The sequence below is a fragment of the Ascaphus truei genome, unplaced genomic scaffold (assembly GCF_040206685.1).
Source record: "Ascaphus truei isolate aAscTru1 unplaced genomic scaffold, aAscTru1.hap1 HAP1_SCAFFOLD_516, whole genome shotgun sequence".
NCBI classification, from domain to species: Eukaryota; Metazoa; Chordata; class Amphibia; order Anura; family Ascaphidae; genus Ascaphus; species Ascaphus truei.
The window spans coordinates 42,862-64,337 of NW_027456847.1; the positions used below are offsets into that span (position 1 = coordinate 42,862).

The 21,476-nt window shown below is 49.6% G+C and overlaps 1 protein-coding gene across 2 annotated transcripts; it reads left to right on the forward strand.

Moving 5' to 3' along the window:
* Window positions 1–12,203: 12,203 nt before the first annotated feature.
* LOC142485031 (uncharacterized) lies at window positions 12,204–20,364 on the forward strand. 2 transcript variants are annotated; one of them, XM_075584265.1, is made up of 3 exons: window positions 12,208–12,291; window positions 16,604–16,723; window positions 18,908–20,364. In XM_075584265.1, exon 3 carries the CDS (start codon window positions 18,978–18,980, stop codon window positions 20,136–20,138), a length of 1,161 nt encoding a protein of 386 aa, XP_075440380.1. In that variant the 5' UTR covers window positions 12,208–12,291; window positions 16,604–16,723; window positions 18,908–18,977; the 3' UTR covers window positions 20,139–20,364. The 2 variants fall into 2 exon arrangements, with proteins under 2 accessions (XP_075440379.1, XP_075440380.1); XM_075584264.1 differs by lacking the exon at window positions 16,604–16,723 and having other exon boundaries at window positions 12,204–12,291.
* Window positions 20,365–21,476: the final 1,112 nt, after the last annotated feature.

Sequence of the window (21,476 nt, forward strand, 5' to 3'; positions counted from 1 at the left end):
AGCTGTTAGCAATAGATACAACGGATAGAAAAGACACTACACATAGGTTGGATTAAAGAGAGTATTTTATTGAAATAATTAATCTCTTTGCTGGGAGGGGCCTGCAGCACATTGCAGAGCGATATAGTAACACGCAGAGCAATGCACTGCAGGCCCCTCCGGCAGCAAAGGAGTGAAGACCAATGCAGGGTGTATAAAGATCTCACTGATAATTCATGCACAAAGGGCAGTTTGTTGCTGTGATCCAGAGGAAGGCGAAACATAACCCCTACTGTGCAATGGGGGGAAAAAATTCCTTCCTGACCCCATTAAATGGCAATCGGATGGTCCCTGGATCACTACGCAGTGAGATCAGATGGAGCAGCACAGATCAGCGTTGTTATACACAGGGGCACACTCAGTATATAGAGATGCGGGTGATGGGGCCCTTGTGCCCCTGTGTATAACTCACCTGCTCCCCCATCCCCCTGGATATCTATCCCATTCACCCCTTTTCCTCCCGCATACCTCGCAGGGCCGGCCGGCCATTAGGCGGTCGCCTAGCGCGCAAAGGTCCTAGGGGCGCATTAATAATCATTATTATTTTTTCCTCTTATTATTTCTAATTTATTTATCTTTTTTTAAAAATTATTATTCTTTTTTTTATCCAGTATTTTGGCGCCCTTTTATTTTTATTTTGCGTCGCGCTGGGGTGCGGTCGCACCCCCTGCAGCCCCGATAGCTACGCCACTGTTTATTTTATTATTTTATTTATCTTATTTTTATACAACTGGGGCACAAATTTTAAGTTTCGCCTGGGGCGCATGAAACCCGTGCTCCGGCCCTGCTCCTTGTTCTCTCTCACCCTCTCACGCCCAATATCCCAATCTCCCTCTAGTACCTGCCCCTCCCGCAGCCTTCCTGATCTTATCTGCCTCTCCTGCGGTCAAACCAACTTCTCAGGGCCCCTAGAATACCCCTGGATCTACGCCCTGGCTCCTCTGCTACCTGCTCCCGGGGTCTGCTGCTCCGCCTAAAAAAGGTGAAGCAGCAGATCTGTCCGCACCTCTCGTATTCTGCTACCTGCTCCCGGGGTCTTCTCCTCCGCCTAAAAAAGGTGAAGCAGCAGATCCGTCCACACCTCTCGTATTCTCCTAGGCCATCGTCCACCACGTCGCCAGACTTGACATCCGCTTCGTCGTCTGCCTCATCGGCCGCCTTGTAGCCCACCTCTTCGCACCACTTGACGCCCGCTTTATCGTATGCCTCGTCGTCCGCCTCGTAGCCCGCCTCGTCGTCTGGTGGCACAAAGGGCACCACCTTCGTGCGTGTCCTGATCTGCAGGAGACATGAAGTGTTTGTAACCAGGGACAGTGATACTCTGTATCGCAAGAGCTCCTGTGCCACTTATACCCCCTCCCCAATACCACGTTATACCGCCCTCCACAGGGCAAATACCCGTTATACCCACCTCCCCAGGCTCAGTACCCAGTTATACAACCCTCCCAAGGCCCAGTACCCTGCTATACGCCCCTCCCCAGGCCCAGTACCCGTTATACCCACCTCACCAGGCCCAGAACCCGTTATACCCACCTCACCAGGCCCAGTACCCATTATATACCCCTCCCCAGAAGGTCATGTTTCTATTTATCAAAAATACATTGAGTTACCTCTGGTTTTCAAGCATGTCCTGGGGGAGTTATCACAGAGACACAGAAACGTCGCTGAGTTTGGTGAGTAACTCCCTTAAACTCTCAGCAGTTGAATTCCCCATTAGGCGCTTAATGCGTTAAAAACAAGCGTTGCTATTTCTCTGCATGAAGTTGCAGGTAATTGGAAGAGTTACACAGTGACGGCTATTTCATCACTCACCTTATTCCATCGAATCGGTCTTAGCGGTAGTGATCTCAGTATTATTTCCTCCTTCACATCGGATATCCATATCCATTCTTCGCCTCTGATCTGTATGCAAGACAATGCTTTAAGACAGGGTTGCGCAACCTTTTTCCCCTGCTCCCCCCTCCACCCTCCCCACCTTTTCTCCGACGTTCTGATATAACGACGTCATGTGATATCACGTTGCTATGGCAATGCCACATCATGTGACGCCACGTTGCTGTCTCCAGAAGCCGCCGGAGACAAGGAAAGGGAACTTACAGAGGCCTTGCGTGCGATTTCCGGCATTTAATTTAAATGCTGTGGGGAAGAGCGAGGGGCCACTGTAAGCGCCGAGCCCCTCCTCCCTCCTCCCCAAGAAAATGTCGCACCCCTCGATTTGCGCACCCCTGCTTTAAGAGATATTCTGGGATCCTACATCGGACCCTTCCTCATATTGACTGACCTTGCAGTGCTCTGCACTGACTTGCACTGACCTGCTATGATGCCTCTCAAAATACCATGCTAACTCATTCTGAACATACATGTGTCCTTTCTACATGTTACTCAGCTTGTATGGGCCACAGACAGCTTTCCCGGGGTCCAGGACTAGTTGCCACCGGGGACACTCACCCATGGGTCGGCGACCTTGCGAGAACCCACCCCCCCCAACCTGTTTTCTCTTGCATTGCCATAGACAACAACATTTCAGCCTGCTGGCCTTTCTCAGGTAAAGTGGCTAAACCCACTAAAGCCAGTAAAGAAAGGCCAGCAGCCGAAACATTGTAGTCTGTGCCACAATAAATTATCTTTTTTTATTCAAATCCGTGTGCCCTTTTCCATCAATTATATTGTATTCATTGGACGAAATGCCGGTCTTCCCTGAGACTAAGGGGCACCGGTAAAAGTATCACTAATTGTTTTTTTTAGTGTGCCGCAAATCCCCATCATTTTTGCGTTCTCTTGCTCTGCCCCAATCTGACACACCACCTTGCTCTCTCACCCCCCTCTTACACTCCCGCGTCACCCTTTCCTTCCCCAAAGGTTGTCCTTTAATCAGATCTTACCCAAATTGTCTCCATCTCCCTTGGAAATGTTCTGTCTTTAAACTGTGCGGCTCCTCTTGATCCGAACTTTCTTAGCTGACCCCTTTAGGTTTCGGCTCCGAGGGTCTAAAAAATAAGCGACTCCGAAAAGATGTGAAATATGCGCACGGGTCCTAATGGGGCACTGAGGGGGAGACTTAAATACTAGTAAATATAATCTACTGTGCTAACAAATATAATCTATTAACTAACAAATATAACTTATTAAACTAAGAAATATAACTTATTAAACTAAGAAATATAATTTATTAAACTAAGAAATATAACTTATTAAACTAAGAAATATAACTTATTAAACTAAGAAATATAACTTATTAAACTAACAAATATATCTTATTAAACTAAGAAATATAATTTATTAAACTAAGAAATATAACTTATTAAACTAAGAAATATAATTTATTAAACTACTGTAAGAAATATAACTTATTTAACTAAGAAATATAATTTATTAAACTAAGAAATATAACTTATTAAACTAAGAAATATAACTTATTAAACTTACAAATATAATCTATTTAACTAAATAAATATCTATTAAACTAAATAAATATCTATTCAACTAAATAAATATAATCTACTTCAAAACAATACAATAAAAAGCTGGAGAAATGATACGTTAACCAAGCCACAGATGTGATGCCAATGAGCGTTGAACTCCTTGCAGATCCACCGTCAGCTGGTTGTGGCAGAAAGTGGTGACATGCAGTAGAACAGAGTGGTTGAGCTGTAACCACGGCAGTCAGGTCAGAAATCAACACAATATTTTTTGAAATTTAGAATGAGAATGTTCAGTATGTCACATTCTGGGCTCAGACACTGAGCCCTGTCACATGTTAGCAGCTTGTGATAATAGAAGATATCCATATACTGGGATGTGATAAGAGACATTATAGTCATTTTATACTGGGTCCCATAACCTGCTTTATATGAAGTATCATTTTACACTAGTAGAGATGTTACATTTTGAAAAAATAGCGCTTCTGGCGACAATGTTCATTTTCTCTACAAATGATAAATGAAAAAGTTGGATAAAACGTTATATGTGTGCGCGCGCGCGCAATATATATATATATATATATACTGTAAATATTCCTGTATATTCATTTGCATGTCTTAGACAGGTCTGCAACCCTGTCTTTCACCATTATCTTTAACCTTAATAGTCGTATATATATATATATATACATATATATATACATACACATATAGTATGTATATATATATATCATACTATATGTATATATATAGTCTGTTTTATACACACATACACGTGTGTGTGTGTGTGTGTATATGTGTGTGTGTGTATATATATATATATATGGTATAACCCAGAGGTGCGCAAAGTGGGGGGGGGGAGATTTTTCGGGGGGGGGGGGGTGGCGCGGGCGGTTGCAGAGGCCCCGCGCACTTCCTCGAGGCATTAAAATTAAATGACGGGGGATCACGTGAGGCCTCTGCAATGCTATTACTAACCTTGACTCTGCCGGCGTCACTCGTGTCCATGGCAACGCGGTGTTAAATTACGCCGCGGGGTCATGTGACGTCACCCTCGTCAAATGCCGCTGCAGGTCACGTAACGCCGCATCAAGGTAAGGGGGGGGGGGCGCGAGCACCAGCAGAGGGAAGGCAGCGAGGCGAGCTGCAAAAGTTTGTGCTCCCCTGGTATAACCAATAAATAATATAGCTGATATAGCAATCTGGTGGTCGCTAGAGAGAGATTATAATGGCAGTGAGAAATAGTGGCCAGAATTAATAACAGTGCAATTACTAAAAAGTAGCTGTAATAAAATAATAATAAACACTATGCCTAAACACAATAAAAGTCCAGAAACCTAGCTCTAATAGCTATGTTATAACTCAATCATAAAAGGATCCAATTCGGGCGTCCTCTGGAGCCCGGGCAGCTCTCTTCGGGGAAACAACCACCTCCTCGATAGATATCTAAACAAAACAAAAAGAAGAGAAAGCGCCCGCTCCATGTGTAAATTTGGTTTAACAATTTCATTTCCTGGACAAGATAAAAATAACAAACTCACAAACGCCCGTTTGGTAAAAGCATTGTGTGAGACAAACTCGGGCTCCGTGGTAATCCGGTGGTAAATCCGCAGCTCCAGACTTTGGACGATGACCGGGAAACTCGATAGGCTGCGCCCCTCGCAGTGTGGTCCTCCGGCAATCTGTAGTATGCAGTTGTGATTCCACTCTGTAATTCCGGTGTCTCGTCTTGGTTGCGTACCAACTTCCCTTCCCGGCGTCAAGACGGATAGTGTGGCAATAACGAGAAGAAAGTACCTACGCGTTTCTTCAGCACACGGCCGATTTCATCAGGGGATAATGCTACAACTCACTCGTAATGGTTTTATAGTCCTACAGTCCAATTGGTAATGGCATAATAGATCACATGTGTTACTGATTTTAGATAATACAGTAATAGATTCTTGTATGACACACACACACACACACATATATATATATATACACACATACGTATGTTTATATATATATATATATATATATATATATGTGATAAAAAATCACTGGCACTCCAATAGAAATTCAATAATGAATAGGTGCATGTCCCATATAAATAATAAAAGTATACATTACCGCATAGCAGCAAAAAGGGAGACAGCACTCAGGTGAATGAAAATTTTCATTCACCTGAGTGCTGTCTCCCTTTTTGCTGCTATGCGGTAATGTATACTTTTATATATATATATATATATACACACACATACATATATATATTTACACACACATACATACATACATATAAAACGGTCTTCTTCGGAGAGAAGAAGATATATATATGTATATATAAATATATATATATATATACATATATATATGTGTGTGTATATGTGTATATATATATTTACACACACATATACACACACATAATGTTATAGGTTAGCGGTGCGTGAACTGGGGGGCGGGAGATTTGTCTGGGGGGGCGGGTGCAGAGGTCCCGCGCTCCTCCCCAAGGCATTTAAATGAAATGCCGGGGATCACGTGAGGCCTCTGCAACAGTAACACTGACCGGGATTCAGACACGTCTCCATGGCAACGCGGCATCAAATGACACAGCGGTCATGTGACGTCACTCGACCCCGGAGTGTGCTGGCAGGTAGGAGAGGGGGCGCAAGACCGGGGGAGGCCAGGCAGGGGGACGCAGCTTCAGAAGTTTGCGCTCCCCTGTTATAGATTACCATGCCAACAAATTGTAATAGTGCTACAGGGATCAATAAATATTACATTTAATACTTAATTATTGTGATGTTTCTAATCTACTGTGTGTTACAAATAACATTAATATCTTACAACTGAATATATTGCAATAATGTGATACCTATTTATTTGTGATTTAAAGTGTGTTACATAGTGATAAATTATCTAATAAATAAATCTTAAACTAATCCCACACAGTGACTACTTAATTCTGTGAATAAATGTGTTTTTAATGTCATTACTATGAAGGAGATGAAGATATAGTGTATATATAAATTCCTACCTGCAAACGCCGTCTCAGCCTGTCAGAATACGCGCAGAGTGACCTGTCGTGACACGTCAGGTCACTCTGTAACCGAACCCGGATCTGTGACGCATATGTACTGAGGTGGGGTTGGATCCCCCACGGTTATTTCTTGTTTTATTAATAAATAATTTACTATATTTTAATCTCTGGTGCGCATTGTGTGCATTTTTCTTCTTGTCTGCACAGTGCTTCAGATGCTGCATCTGAAAAAATGCCGGTGGATCGGGATGTGAGGTAGGGAAGTGACGTCCGCGCCGGAACGTTATTGCCACGCCTCCAAATATTCATTGCCACGCCCCCAAATCGCGCCCGAAGCATACCCTGCAAAGCCATAAAAAAGCTCAGACTTCAGCAAGTGTATTGCAGCGTGTGCCTTCCCTCCGTCTGAAATACTATAGACGCAGCCTTATCGACGCTTACTAAATAGGCCCGTGTCTCTCTCTCTCTCTCTCTCTGTGTCTCTGTCTCTCTCTGTGTGTCTCTGTCTCTCTCTGTGTGTCTCTGTGTCTCTGTGTGTGTCTATGTGTCTCTGTCTCTCTCTCTGTGTCTCTGTCTCTCTCTGTGTGTCTCTGTTTCTCTCTGTGTGTCTGTGTGTGTCTCTGTATCTCTGTCTCTCTCTGTGTCTCTGTGTGTGTCTCTGTCTCTCAAATCAAATCAGCTTTATTGGCATGACAAAAGAACATTTCAGTATTGCCAAAGCGTGAGTAATAGGGGGTGTGGGACAATGATTACACGAATACTAGGGGGTACGGTATAATGGTTATACAGTACATTACTTTTGTCTCTCTCTCTCTGTGTCTCTCTCTCATTCTCTGTCTCTTCTCATTCTCTGTCTCTCTCTCATTCTCTGTCTCTCTCATTCTCTGTCTCTCTCTCTCATCCCTGTATGATAGGTATGTTCCAACTCTATTTTTTGCTCTTCTTTTCCGTTTGAGAGGAGGGAGTCCCTCACCTCTTCATAGGGTGACCACCCGTCCCCATTTTGCCGGTACAGTCCCGGTTTTTCGGGAGCTGTACCGATTTTCTGTGTGTACCGGAAATGTCCCGGATTTTCCTCAATGTGTCCCCATTTTAATTTTTTTTGTCGCCGGCGGTGCGCGAGTAAGCTGCGGTGCGCTGTGCGCGAGTAAGCTGCGGTGCGCTGTGCGCGAGTAAGCTGCGGTGCACTGTGCGCTGTGCGCGAGTCTGCGGCGGCGCGGAGGAGGAGACTGCAGCAGCCCGGCTGGTAAGTATTTTTTTTTTTTTTAATGCCAACCCCCTCCCCCCCCCCCACCCGGCAGTTTCCTACCTTGTTGGCCAATCCCCAGCGTCCCGGCATTAAGCCCCGCCCCCCGGCATCATCCTTCACCAAGGACCGGCATGTGGAATGGATGGAAGGAAGGGTGCCTGGGGGCGGGGCTTCCGCTTCCTGCGGCAGAGCACACGTGGCTCCTGGCTCTTCTGCGCGGTGTTTCCCCCCCTCTGCCCGCCCGGGGGGATAGGAGGTGGGTTTTTTATCCTTTGCCCCCTGTCCTGGCGCTCCCTTCCCCCCCCCCCCCCCGTCCCCTTGGTTCGGGAGATGGGCGCGGGGGCTGGCAGTGGTGGCTGTGCGGTGTACCCCCATTCTGCCCCGGGAGCCCGTGGCTGCCCTCCGGGGGAGGGGGGGCGGCGGCAGTTTACCTTTGTGTCCCGGCGCTCCTATCCCCCCCCCCCCCCTAGGTGCGGGAGATGGGCGCGGGGGTGGGTGCAGGGGGAGGCGGAGAGCCACCTGCTCGTGGCTGCCTCTGTACTCCAGTCTGTGTGTGTGTGTGTGTGTGTACCAGTGTCTGTGTGTGTGTGTGTACCAGTGTCTGTGTGTGTGTGTACCAGTGTACGTGTGTGTGTGTGTGTGTACCAGTGTACGTGTGTGTGTGTGTGTGTGTGTGTGTGTGTGTGTGTGTGTGTGTGTGTGTGTGTGTGTGTGTGTACCAGTGTGTGTGTGTACCAGTGTGTGTGTGTGTGTATGTACCAGTGTGTGTGTGTGTGTGTGTGTGTGTGTGTGTGTGTGTGTACCAGTGTACCAGTGTACCAGTGTACCAGTGTGTGTGTGTACCAGTGTGTGTGTGTACCAGTGTGTGTGTGTACCAGTGTGTGTGTGTGTGTACCAGTGTGTGTGTACCAGTGTGTGTGTGTGTACCAGTGTGTGTGTGTGTACCAGTGTGTGTGTGTGTGTACCAGTGTGTGTGTGTGTGTGTGTGTGTGTGTGTGTGTGTACCAGTGTGTGTGTGTGTACCAGTGTGTGTGTGTGTGTGTGTACCAGTGTGTGTGTGTGTGTGTGTACCAGTGTGTGTGTGTGTACCAGTGTGTGTGTGTGTACCAGTGTGTGTGTGTGTGTGTACCAGTGTGTGTGTGTGTACCAGTGTGTGTGTGTGTGTGTGTACCAGTGTGTGTGTGTGTGTGTACCCGTGTCTGTCTCCCCCTCTCCCTCCCCCTCTCTCCCTCCCCCTCTCACCCTCACCCTCTCACCCTCTCCCTCTCTGTCCCTCTCCCTCTCTGTCCCTCTCCCTTTCTGTCCCTCTCTCTCTCTGTCTCTGTCTCTCTCACCCTCTGTCTCTCTCACCCTCTGTCACCTTCTCTCTCTCTCTCTGTCACCCTCTCTCTCGCTGTCACCCTCTCTCTCTCTCTCTCTCTGTCACCCTCTCTATCTCTGTGTCATCCTCTCTCTCTCTCTGTGTCATCCTCTCTCTCTCTCTGTGTCACCCTCTCTCTCTCTCTGTGTCACCCTCTCTCTCTCTCTCTGTGTCACCCTCTCTCTCTCTCTGTGTCACCCTCTCTCTCTCTCTGTGTCACCCTCTCTCTCTCTCTGTGTCACCCCCTCTCTCTCTCTCTCTCTCTCTCTCTCTCTCTCTCTCTCTCTCTCTCTCTCTCTCTCTCTCTCTCTCTCTCTCTCTCTCTCTCTCTCTCTCTCTGTCACCCCCTCTCTCTCTCTCTCTGTGTCACCCTCTCTCTCTCTGTGTCACCCTCTCTCTCTCTCTCTGTGTCACCCTCTCTCTCTCTCTCTGTGTCACACCCTCTCTCTCTCTCTGTGTCACCCTCTCTCTCTCTCTCTGTGTCACCCTCTCTCTCTCTCTCTGTGTCACCCTCTCTCTCTCTCTCTGTGTCACCCCCTCTCTCTCTCTCTGTGTCACACCCTCTCTCTCTCTGTGTCACCTTCTCTCTCTCTCTCTGTCACCCTCTCTCTCTCTGTCACCCTCTCTCTCTCTCTGTCACCCTCTCTATCTCTGTGTCATCCTCTCTCTCTCTCTCTGTGTCATCCTCTCTCTCTCTCTGTGTCACCCTCTCTCTCTCTCTGTGTCACCCTCTCTCTCTCTCTGTGTCACCCTCTCTCTCTCTCTGTGTCACCCTCTCTCTCTCTCTGTGTCACCCTTTCTCTCTCTCTGTGTCACCCCCTCTCTCTCTCTCTCTCTCTCTCTCTCTCTCTCTGTGTCACCCCCTCTCTCTCTCTCTGTGTCACCCCCTCTCTCTCTCTCTGTGTCACCCCCTCTCTCTCTCTCTGTGTCACACCCTCTCTCTCTCTCTGTGTCACCCTCTCTCTCTCTGTGTCACCCTCTCTCTCTCTCTGTGTCACCCTCTCTCTCTCTCTGTGTCACCCTCTCTCTCTCTCTCTGTGTCACCCTCTCTCTCTGTGTCACCCTCTCTCTCTGTGTCACGCTCTCTCTCTCTGTCACGCTCTCTCTCTCTGTCACGCTCTCTCTCTCTGTCACGCTCTCTCTCTCTCTCTGTCACGCTCTCTCTCTCTGTCACGCTCTCTCTCTGTCACGCTCTCTCTCTCTGTCACGCTCTCTCTCTCTGTCACGCTCTCTCTCTGTCACCCTCTCTCTCTTTGTCACCCTCTGTCTCTCTCTCTCTCTCTCTCTCTCTCTCACCCTCTGTCTCTCTCACCCTCTGTCTCTCTCACCCTCTGTCTCTCTCACCCTCTGTCTCTCTCACCCTCTGTCTCTCTCACCCTCTGTCTCTCTCACCCTCTGTCTGTCTCTCTCACCCTCTCTCTGTCTCTCTCACCCTCTCTCTGTCTCTCTCACCCTCTCTCTGTCTCTCTCACCCTCTCTCTGTCTCTCTCACCCTCTCTCTGTCTCTCTCACTCTCTCTCTGTCTGCCTCTCTCTCTCTGTCACCCTCTCTCTGTCTCTGTCACCCTCTCTCTGTCTCTGTCACCCTCTCTCTGTCTCTGTCACCCTCTCTCTGTCTCTGTCACTCTCTCTCTCTCTCTCTCTCTCTCTCACCCTCTGTCTCTCTCACCCTCTGTCTCTCTCACCCTCTGTCTCTCTCACCCTCTGTCTCTCTCACCCTCTGTCTCTCTCACCCTCTGTCTGTCTCTCTCACCCTCTCTCTGTCTCTCTCACCCTCTCTCTGTCTCTCTCACCCTCTCTCTGTCTCTCTCACCCTCTCTCTGTCTCTCTCACCCTCTCTCTGTCTCTCTCACTCTCTCTCTGTCTGCCTCTCTCTCTCTGTCACCCTCTCTCTGTCTCTGTCACCCTCTCTCTGTCTCTGTCACCCTCTCTCTGTCTCTGTCACCCTCTCTCTGTCTCTGTCACCCTCTCTCTGTCTCTGTCACCCTCTCTCTGTCTCTGTCACCCTCTCTCTGTCTCTGTCACCCTCTCTCTCTCTGTCACCCTCTCTCTCTCTGTCACCCTCTCTCTCTCTGTCACCCTCTCTCTCTCTCTGTCACCCTCTCTCTCTCTGTCACCCTCTCTCTCTCTGTCACCCTCTCTCTCTCTGTCACCCTCTCTCTCTCTGTCACCCTCTCTCTCTCTGTCTCTCTCACTCTCTCTCTGTCTGCCTCTCTCTCTCTGTCACCCTCTCTCTGTCTCTGTCACCCTCTCTCTGTCTCTGTCACCCTCTCTCTGTCTCTCTCACCCACTCTCTGTCTCTCTCACCCACTCTCTGTCTCTCTCACCCACTCTCTGTCTCTCTCACCCACTCTCTGTCTCTCTCACCCACTCTCTGTCTCTCTCACCCACTCTCTGTCTCTCTCACCCACTCTCTGTCTCTCTCACCCACTCTCTGTCTCTCTCACCCACTCTCTGTCTCTCTCACCCACTCTCTGTCTCTCTCACCCACTCTCTGTCTCTCTCACCCACTCTCTGTCTCTCTCACCCACTCTCTGTCTCTCTCACCCACTCTCTGTCTCTCTCACCCTCTCTCTGTCTCTCTCACCCTCTCTCTCTCACCCTCTCTCTGTCTCTCTCACCCTCTCTGTCTCTGTCTCTCTCACCCTCTCTGTCTCTGTCTGTCTCTGTCTCTCTCTGTCTCTCTCTGTCTCTCTCTGTATCTCTCACCCTCTCTCTCTCTGTCTCTCACCCTCCCTGTCTTATTTTAACTGCCGTATACCTACACCGAAGTAACCTACCCTTCTTTCTTCCAGATCTGACTCAAGTTTCACACGGGAGACCTCGAAAGACAGGTAGGGAACACCTCCCCTCCAGTATAGTACCTTGAGGGACTGCGGATCAGGTAAGATCCCAGCTGCTTTAGAAATTGTGAAGAGGGGGCATCCAGACACTGGTTAAGGGGTTCAGAATCATTCACATCTGGGTTTTTTTTGTTCGATTAGTGAGGTCAACACACACACACACAACTATGTAACAAAGACTAATGGTCGTAAGTATAAGTGTACTACAATAAATAAACTGTTATGTAAAAAAAAAATGTCCCGGTTTTTCATTTTCAAAATCTGGTCACCCTACCTCTTCAGCCACACACCAGGAACGCTGGATTGCTTTCAGACGCTCGGAGAGGCGGATACAGTCGTGGATTGCAGGCACTGATTTATCTGGTAAGTACCGCAAACATGCTTGAACAAGGACCGTAGACATTTTATTTGATGGTTTAGATTACCATTGTCTGTGGTTGTTAGTTATTGGTATTAGAGTTTTTTGATGTTGTTACGAATCAAATACATTTTGAAGTAGTAATCCCCTCCGAACTGGGCATTCCTGGCCAATAATGCCCTGGCTGTAAGAGTTGAAGGGCCCAAGCAAAGCCCCCACCTCTATACACACTAACACTGCAGGGGCATCAGAGTGTCTTGTTGTCATGGCAACGGGGGGGTGTCACGTGATGTAATTTGTTTAATAAATTATTTTTTAAGGTGTCCCGGTTTTTCATTTTCGAAATCTGGTCACCCTATGTATTTATGCTGCATTCAGTGTTGTAATGTGCTGTAATTGGGTTACATGGCGTACATAGTGTATATACCGCATTCAGGGTAAGTGCTGTATGTGGATTATAAAGTGTATATATGCTGCATTCAGGGTTATAAGGTCGTTTATAGAGTATATACTGCATTCACGGTTACGTGCGGCATGTGGAGTATAAGGTGTATATATGCTGCATTCAGTGTTATAATGTGCTTTAAGTGGGTTACATGGCGGGTATAGTGGATATACTGCATTCAAGGTTACGCGCCGTATTGGATTATAACGGGTATATATGCTACAGTCAGTGTTATAATGTGCGGTATTTGGGTTACAGGGGTGTATACGGTATATGCTACAGTCAGTGTTATAATGTGCGGTATTTGGGTTACAGGGGTGTATACGGTACCGCAGTGGTGGTGGCGTGCTGTATTTGGATTATATGGCATACACTGCGATCACGGTTACGTGCTGGGTTCTGTATATAATGTGTATAGACCACATGCGCGGTTACATGACGGGTTTGGATTATATGGTGTATATGCTGCATGCTTGGCTTCGGCCGTTGCGTGGAGCATATGGTGTGTGTATATACTGCTTGGCTTCGGCCGTTGCGTGGAGCATATGGTGTGTGTATATACTGCCTTTGGGGGTCATGTGCTGTATTGGTTCAGCGTTACATGCTACATTCAGGACGACGTGGGGTATACGGTGCGTTATGCTGCAGGCAGAGGTATAACGCGTGTAGGGGTTAATCTCACTTCCTGTTCAGCGCAGGCCATGGTAGGGCATGGGTAATCCCTCTTCCTGTTCAGCACTTGGCTCCCTCTATCGTATGGGTAATCCCTCTTCCTGTTCAGCACTTGGCTCCCTCTATTGTATGGGTAATCCCATTTCCTGTTTAATATACGGCCCTGCGGTTGTATGGGTAATCCCAGTTCCTGTTTAACACACGGCCCTGCTATTGTATGGGTAACCCCCCACTTCCTGTTCAGCACATGGCCCTGCTATGGACGGGTAACCCCCCACTCCCTGTTCAGCACAGGGCCGCATGCCTCTGGTTTGGTGTGGGTAATCCCACTTCCTGTTCAGCGCATGGCCAGGGATGGTGCGGGTAATCCCACTCCCTGACTGGGCACGATCAGGAAACTATGCTGGTATAGCAAATATGCATGCGGGAAGGGGGTAAAGGGGCGGTTGCAAATAGCAGGCCTAACGCCCCTTCTTCGGTTAGCAGGAGGTCCCATGTATCGATGATAACATATCAATTCATGTTTCTTTCAGTCAGTTTCGGTACCTCGTGCGAGTAGCAATTCAGTTTTCATCCGGATCGGATCCGCCTCCGTCGACCCTCGATACTTCCCATACTCACAGAAAAACCCAGTAGACGGAACACATAGTTAAATCACGCAAATTGAAATCACACTCCCGCGACACTTAGCGCATCAATCAGAATGTACTTCGTAGACAAAATCATACAACTGCAGGCTGACGCGCGAAGCAAGGAAGAAGGCTGGTTCCAGAGGCAGCTGTTGATGCTCATGCACCGGCAGAGTCACCAGCAGTAGTGACACCAGCGATAAGCGCAGCGCCAGTTCTAGCAACGCTAATCGCATCAGCAGCGGCGATAGCTCCAGCTATAGCGACAGTCGTAGCGCCAGCATTGGGGGCGGCGCCAGCGGTAGCGACACCTGTAGTTCTAGCAGCGGCAGTGGCCGCGGTTCCCCCGCAGGCGGTTAACAACACACCTCTAGGGGCCGGTGGGCAGGCCGGGCTAGTGGACTCACCATCCTCCATGCTCCCCCTCCCTCAGGCGGCACCCGCCTCAGAGGAGCTAGCCAAGGATAAGAGGATGCCCGATGCGGCATATAAGGTCTCTTATACATCCAGACCTAGCTCAGTGGGCTTGCACTTGCTGAAAGAGGTGAAGGACAAGATATGGGCCGGGGAGTACGTAGATATATTATCTCTGCTACCAGGCTACAGGGAGGCGTTGGCCGCGTCCTCAAAGACGGGGGAAGCGAAGAAGGTGGATGTGGAAAAGAGGCTTTTCCCACACACCTTTCGCAATTGGTCTAAGGCATTTGTTATCCTGGCTGGAGTAATTGGGGAGAAGGATCCCCAGGCGTGCGCATCGCTCTTTACGTATCACGACATGATCGAGGAAGCACACCACACGTACGGGGGAACGGGTTGGTGGACATATGACCAGTGCTTTAGGCAATCAATAAAGGCCCAAGAGGTGGTGATACCATGGAACGTCAAGGGTGTCAACCTTTATCTGCAGTTTGTGTCTGGGGGCGGGGCAGATTCCTTTCGAGGGTGCGGCACCGGAGGTAGGGGGACATGGCGGAATAACGTACCAGGGACTAGCCAGTCGCTGCGCACCAACTCGGGCGTCTGTTGGCCGTTTAACCTGTCCAACTGCACGTACGACAACTGCCGTTTCCAACACATCTGCTCCTTTTGCGGCGGCCGCCACGCCCAGGCAAAGTGTTTTAAGAAGGGCGGTCGCAGGGGGAGGAGCGAAGGGCGGAAGTTTGGACGCGAGGGCAGCGACACCAATAATCGTCGCCAATTTGGCACCGTGGCTAGCAAGGTATCCCAATAGGGAAGCAGCCCAGCTACTCTTAGCTGGGTTTAAGGAGGGGTTTAGGATCCCGTTTGAATATCAAGCGGGATCTGAGTTTAGTCGGAACTTGAAATTGGTCAGGACACACGGTGACGTAGCTAGGGAAAAGGTCTGGAAGGAAGTCCAATTGGGAAGGATGGCTGGCCCCTTCGAGTCCCCTCCCTTGCCTAATCTCAGGATTTCCCCATTGGGAGTGGTCCCCAAAAAAAGAGGCTGGGGAGTATAGGTTGATACAACACCTATCCTACCCCGAGGGGTCGTCGGTAAACGACGGCATTGACAGGGAGTTGTGTTCGGTGTCTTACGCGAACTTCGATCAAGCCGCAGCGCTGGTGGAAAGGATGGTAGAAGGGGCTCTAATGTCAAAAGCTGACATCAAATCGGCCTTCAGACACTTGCCAGTCCACCCCGAGTGCTTTCATTTGCTAGGCTGCATGCTCGAAGGTCAGTACTACATAGACTTATGCTTACCAATGGGAGGGGCGCTTTCTTGTTTTTATTTCGAGACATTTAGCACCTTCCTAGAATGGGTGGCCCGGAAGAGGGTGCAGGCAGCGGGGGTCATGCACTACTTGGACGACTTCCTTTTTGTTGGCCCCAGGGGTTCGGACTTATGCGCTAGGTGGCTGTTCGAATTTTCAGCCCTGGCGCGTGAGTTCGGCGTTCGTCGCCCTCAGCAAGCTTCTCCGCGAATTCATAGCTCTCAAGAAAACATCATTGAGGCACTTCCAGGCGCTGCTAGGCCACTTAGTATTTGCTGCGCGCGTAATGCCGGCTGGGAGGGTTTTCGCCAGGCGCCTCTCCGCAGCAACGGTCGGGGTGAGACGACCCAACCACTTCATCCGCATCACCGCCGAAATCCGAAAGGACTTGACGGTGTGGCTGCGTTTTTTAAAGGATTATAACGGCAGAACCTTGTGGCGAGGTCCCCCATCCAACAACACAGAGTTGCAGTTGTTTACAGACGCCTCAAGGTCAGTCGGTTTTGGGGCCTACTTGGTGGGGCATGGTGCGCGGAGCGGTGGCCTCCCCACTGGCGGGGGACGCCGCTCATTAAGAACTTGGCGTTCTTGGAACTATTTCCCTTGCTCGTCGCAGTGCGCCTGTGGGGTCACTTATTCGCGAATAAGCAAGTAATTTTTTGGACAGACAACATGGGTGTAGTGGAAGCCGTGAACAATTTCGGCTCACGCTCCCCGCCGGTGCTGTCCCTTCTGCGCTGTTTCGTACTGGCATGCTTGCAATTGAACATAGCGTTCAAGGCTCGACATGTCCCGGAGGTGGCGAATAACATTGCTGATGCCTTATCCCGGTTACAGATGGCGCTGTTTCGGAGACTGGCCCCCGGGGCGGACCTAATCGGCAGTCCATGCCCTGCAGACCTTTGGGTGCTGGCGACGACCCAGTGACCTCGTTGGTACGATCATCGCTGGCTCCGGGTACGTGGCGGGCCTATTCGGCAGCGTGGCGCGATTATCAAAGTCTGGCAGGGGAATTGGGTCTCGACGTATTGGGAGTCGGGACCTTGCTATCATTTGTCCTAAACTTAAGGGCAAGGGGTTTAGCGGGAGGATCCATAGGGAAAAAAGTGACAGGGGTCTCCTTCTTTTTGCAGCTAGAGGGCAAGGGGGACCCAACGAAGGCATTTATCATCAAAAGGGTCCTAGCGGGGTTAACAAAGGGGACGGCGACAAATGACAGCAGACGGCCAGTGACACCAGCGATATTAGAAGGTTTAATGCAGGCCACAGACAGAGTGTGCCTATCGGGGTTCGAGGCGAAACTTTTCCGGCTGACGTTTGCTTTAGCTTTCTTCGCAGCACTGCGAGCTGGGGAGTTGGTATGCGCGTCGCGCAAGGGCGAGGGAGGGATGCAGTTTGAGGACATAGTCTTAGGGGAAGGGTGGGTCAAACTACACGTGAAAAGGTCAAAAACAGACCAGCGGGGGAGGGGAGCGGGGATATCTTTGCTAGGGCTACCAGGGACTAAATTTTGCCCAGTGAGCACGCTCAGGGAATACTTGGCATGCAGGCCAGACGGTCAGGGTCCCCTGCTCCTTCACGCAGACGGGGTACCGTTATCTAGATTCCAGTACATGCGGGTTTTCCGCATGTGCCTAAGACACCAGGGCCTCGAAGAGGCACAATACGGGACACATTCGTTCCGGATTGGGGCGGCAACGGAGGCATCACGCGCGGGGCTGTCAGTAGCTGCGATACAAAAGATAGGGCGATGGAAGTCTAACAGATACCGGTCCTATATCAGGCCCGCATTATCTGGGATTTAGCGTGCTTGGATAAACCCCCTCATCCTCTTTATACCTTCACAGACGCCGCACCCACTTGGATAATCGGAGACTCGCTTATACACTGGGCAGAGAAGCGGGCCGTCAAACGCCCATGCGGGGCTAACCTCGGGTTGCGAACGGAGGCGGCAAATGTGGTATGGGGGGGAGGTTGGGGGCTGCGGTGGGCTCAGTTGCTCCCGCGGCTAATGGTGATGGGCAGGGATAGGAGGGCGCCGCAGATCTTGCTCCTCCACGTCGGGGGCAACGACCTGGCCGCTCGACGCTACTTCAAGCTGGTTAATTCAATAAAACACGACCTGGCCCTCATACTCACCAGTTGGCCAGAAGTACAGATCGTTTGGTCGGACATATTGTGCAGGAGAGTGTGGAGGGGCGCGAGGGCACCGGGCGCCATCGACCGAGCGCGGGTCAAACTGAACAAGATGGTGGGGAAGTTTGTGATGCAGTGTGGGGGATGGCAGATCACCCATCCCGAGTTTGACTACAAGTCAACCGGCCTGTTCCGGGCCGACGGCACACACTTATCCGAGATAGGGGCGGACTTGTTCAATAACGATTTGCAGGAGGGGCTGGAGAGGGTCCTTGCGGGGTTGGCGGCACGGTCTAATTTAAGGAGGTTTAAATAGAGCCGTGAGTGGCGGCAGTTCGGGGGTAAGTGCTTGTCCTTGCCAGATGGGCTCGGGGCGGGCGTCGCCCGGGGGTAGGAGCGATTGGGCGGGGTCAAGCTAACGTGACACCCGGGAACCCACTCGCGACAACGGCCGGCTCTTTAGGGGTCGGCCGGGTACGGGGGCAGCAGGCCAAGGCCTGGCTGACCCTCTGACCCCACTCTGGCTTGGACTAGCGCTTACTCCAGTATTATGATTGTTAATAAACAAAGCCGCGGCCTTTTATACCTCCAAACTGAGTCTGTCATTACTTGTCTGTTATATGTGGGTACCGTTTCCAAGTGGGAGGGGGTCCCTCGCAGCCTCCCTGGTCAAGCAATCCCTCCAGCCAATTAGGCGAGGGAAACCCATGACCAGGGGGCAAGCCCCCCTCCCCCCTCACCTCGCTGGTATCTCTGGGCCGCCGTCGCGGCCCCCCCTGGGGGGGGGGGGGGACAGGCCTAGGGCAGTACAAAAGAGGCAGCCGGGAGCTGAATCTTCCATTCTGCTCCCGGTCTGCTGCGAAGTTCCCACCCACCCACCCCATTAGCAAGACAGTCGGGGACAGACGCTTGCCCCCGGCCACTCCGTGGAGTATTTACAATTCCCTTGGTGATAAGCTGTCTGCACTACCTGTAAGCTGTAACATGTACCATCATATTTTACAGGGCAGTGTCCGAAGACCTCCCGAGAAACAAAGGACTGAAGTTCCTTCAGGAGGATCCAGTTGGTCATGAGATGGAGAGTTCCCAAGAGGGAGGGCTTGATCCGGCTATAACAGCAATGTATGAGGAGGATTTAAGAAGGGAAGAAATGGTAGAGAGTGGCCCAATAGAGGGGGAGGTGGAAGTGGAAATAATGGACACGACCGGACACAAGAAAGGGGCGCAAAAACGAAGTTTACAAAGTGACAATGATGTTTGTACAGTTGATGGGGAGGGGAAGAGTGAGCTACGGCAAGATAAGGTGACGAAGTCAAAGTTTTGTGCGCTGGATTTGTCCAGTATTGATGGGAGTGGGGAAGAGGAACAGACCGTGAGTAAAGGAAAAGAGGAAAATAAGAAGTTAGATAGGGAAGCGCAAGAAACTGAGGAGAAGGCAGGCCCTGGTGGTGCGAGTGGAAAAGGTAAAGAGGGAAAGAGTAAGTGTAAAGGGTTTGTTGTTAGTGGAAGCAAAAACGAGTCTTCGCAAGGGATAGAAACAAAGGATGATAAGGATTGCCAGAGTAAAGTGGAGCCTAGAGAGAAGGGTGTAGAGGGTAAAGTTAAAAAAGTATCAGGGAAGGTAACCCTAAAAGAGAAAATGGAACAATTTGAGAACGCAGTGGGAGATGTTCTGTTTTGGGTGGGTATTTTCCGGAAGCAGCATGGGGGTAGTAGTGATGAACAGATAATAGAAAGATTGGAAAAAATGATGTACCAAAGAAAACATCTGACAAAAGAGCAATATGAAGAATTAAAAAAGGAGCATGTACAATGGGTTAAAATAAAAGAGGCTAGGGGAGAGGTGAGGGAGAAAGAGAGTAGCGAGAGCAACAGCTCGTCCTCACAAAAAAGTCAGATAAGCGTGGAGGGAACTAAAATACAGAGAAGTGTAAGTGGAGTAAGTGGGAACGAAAGTGAAGAAAAGGCAGGCAAAATAGGGATTGTACAGGCAAAAGAGGCAAATTCTGCGGGAGATAGTAAGGGGAGGAGCACCCAGGGAAAGGATGAAGTAGGGCTTACAAAGGAAGAGGTTTTGCACAATCAACTTGCGAGGGGATTTGGGCGGAGATATTGGGATGTGAAAGAGGCAAGGGACGGGTATGAAAAAAGTGTGATGTCTGGATTCCAGTTAGAGGAAAGTAAGAGAGGTTTGGAACGTATGGAGAAAGAATTAAAACATGATCGCATCACATGAGAATAGAGAAAGGGTTTTTGTTTTTAAATGGAAGAATCTTGAAGTATATGGTTCTTATCTTTGTATGATGTTTTGGTTATAGGGTTTTTTCGTAAAGTTATGGGTTTTTTTTCCCTTCTGAAAAGTTTATCTTTGTGTTTGTATATATCTGAAGGATGAAGGAAGAAAATGTAAATATATTATGTTTTGGTGTCTTTCTAATGTTGGGTGACTGTTGTCACTATGGTGTGTTTTTTTGGTTTCCAAAAAAGTCTGTAAACTTAAAAAAGTTGTTGAATAAAAAAGTTAAAAAAAAAAAGGTTGAAACATGTCTGTGAGTGGGTTTAATGGCTTTGCATCTCATCCCAGCCTCTGTCTAAAAGCTGTGTTTAAAACAGTGTGCATTGGCTTGAGGATTGGCTTGTGTAATACGAGTGAGACAAAAGGTGGCACTGAGTGCTCATTTGCATGTCATTTCCCAGAATCCCTTGCTGCAGTGGAAGCGCTGTATGCTGGGTGACAATGGGGAAAGACAGGGTTGCAGACCTGTCTAAGACATGCAAATGAACATACAGTAATATTTACAGTTGCTTTATGCTTTACTGTGGAGGGTTTTTGTCACTTTTTTACCCACCATAACCTTAATAGTGTGTCTATCTATCTATCTATCTACTATATATTTGTGAAAGTGTTCTGTGGCCGTGTCTGTATGTGTCTCCCTGTGTCCCCTGTGTCCCTAGCGGCAATCCCATTGGCTCCCTTGGCCCGCCCCCGCACACCTCTCATTGGCCGGACACACACATACACTCACACAGAGATACACACACACACACGGAGACACACACAGGCAGGACACGGAGACACACACAGGCAGGACACTGAGACACACACAAAGATACACACACACTGAGACACATACAGATACACACACACACACACACTGAGATACACACACACTGAGACACACACAGATACACACACACACACACACACACACACACACACACACACACACACACACACTGAGATAGACAGACAGGACACAGATAGACAGACAGGACACATACACATATACAGACAGGACACACACACACACTCACACACCCCCCCCCTCTGTCCATCCCCCCCCCATCACGTGCGCCGCCCTGCACCGGCTCCAGACGGAGGGGAAGCGCGGCCCTCCTACCCCAGCCGCTTCCTTACCTCCCCGGCGCTACCTCCCCCTCAGGTAAGTAACTGCGCGTCCCGCCTCAGCTTATGGCGCCAGTAACTCTCCCATTTCAGGCGCGCAGCCTCGCGCCACAGGCCCACACAGGGCGCTTCCTGCCGCCGGCTGCACGCCTCACTCAGCCGGACGGT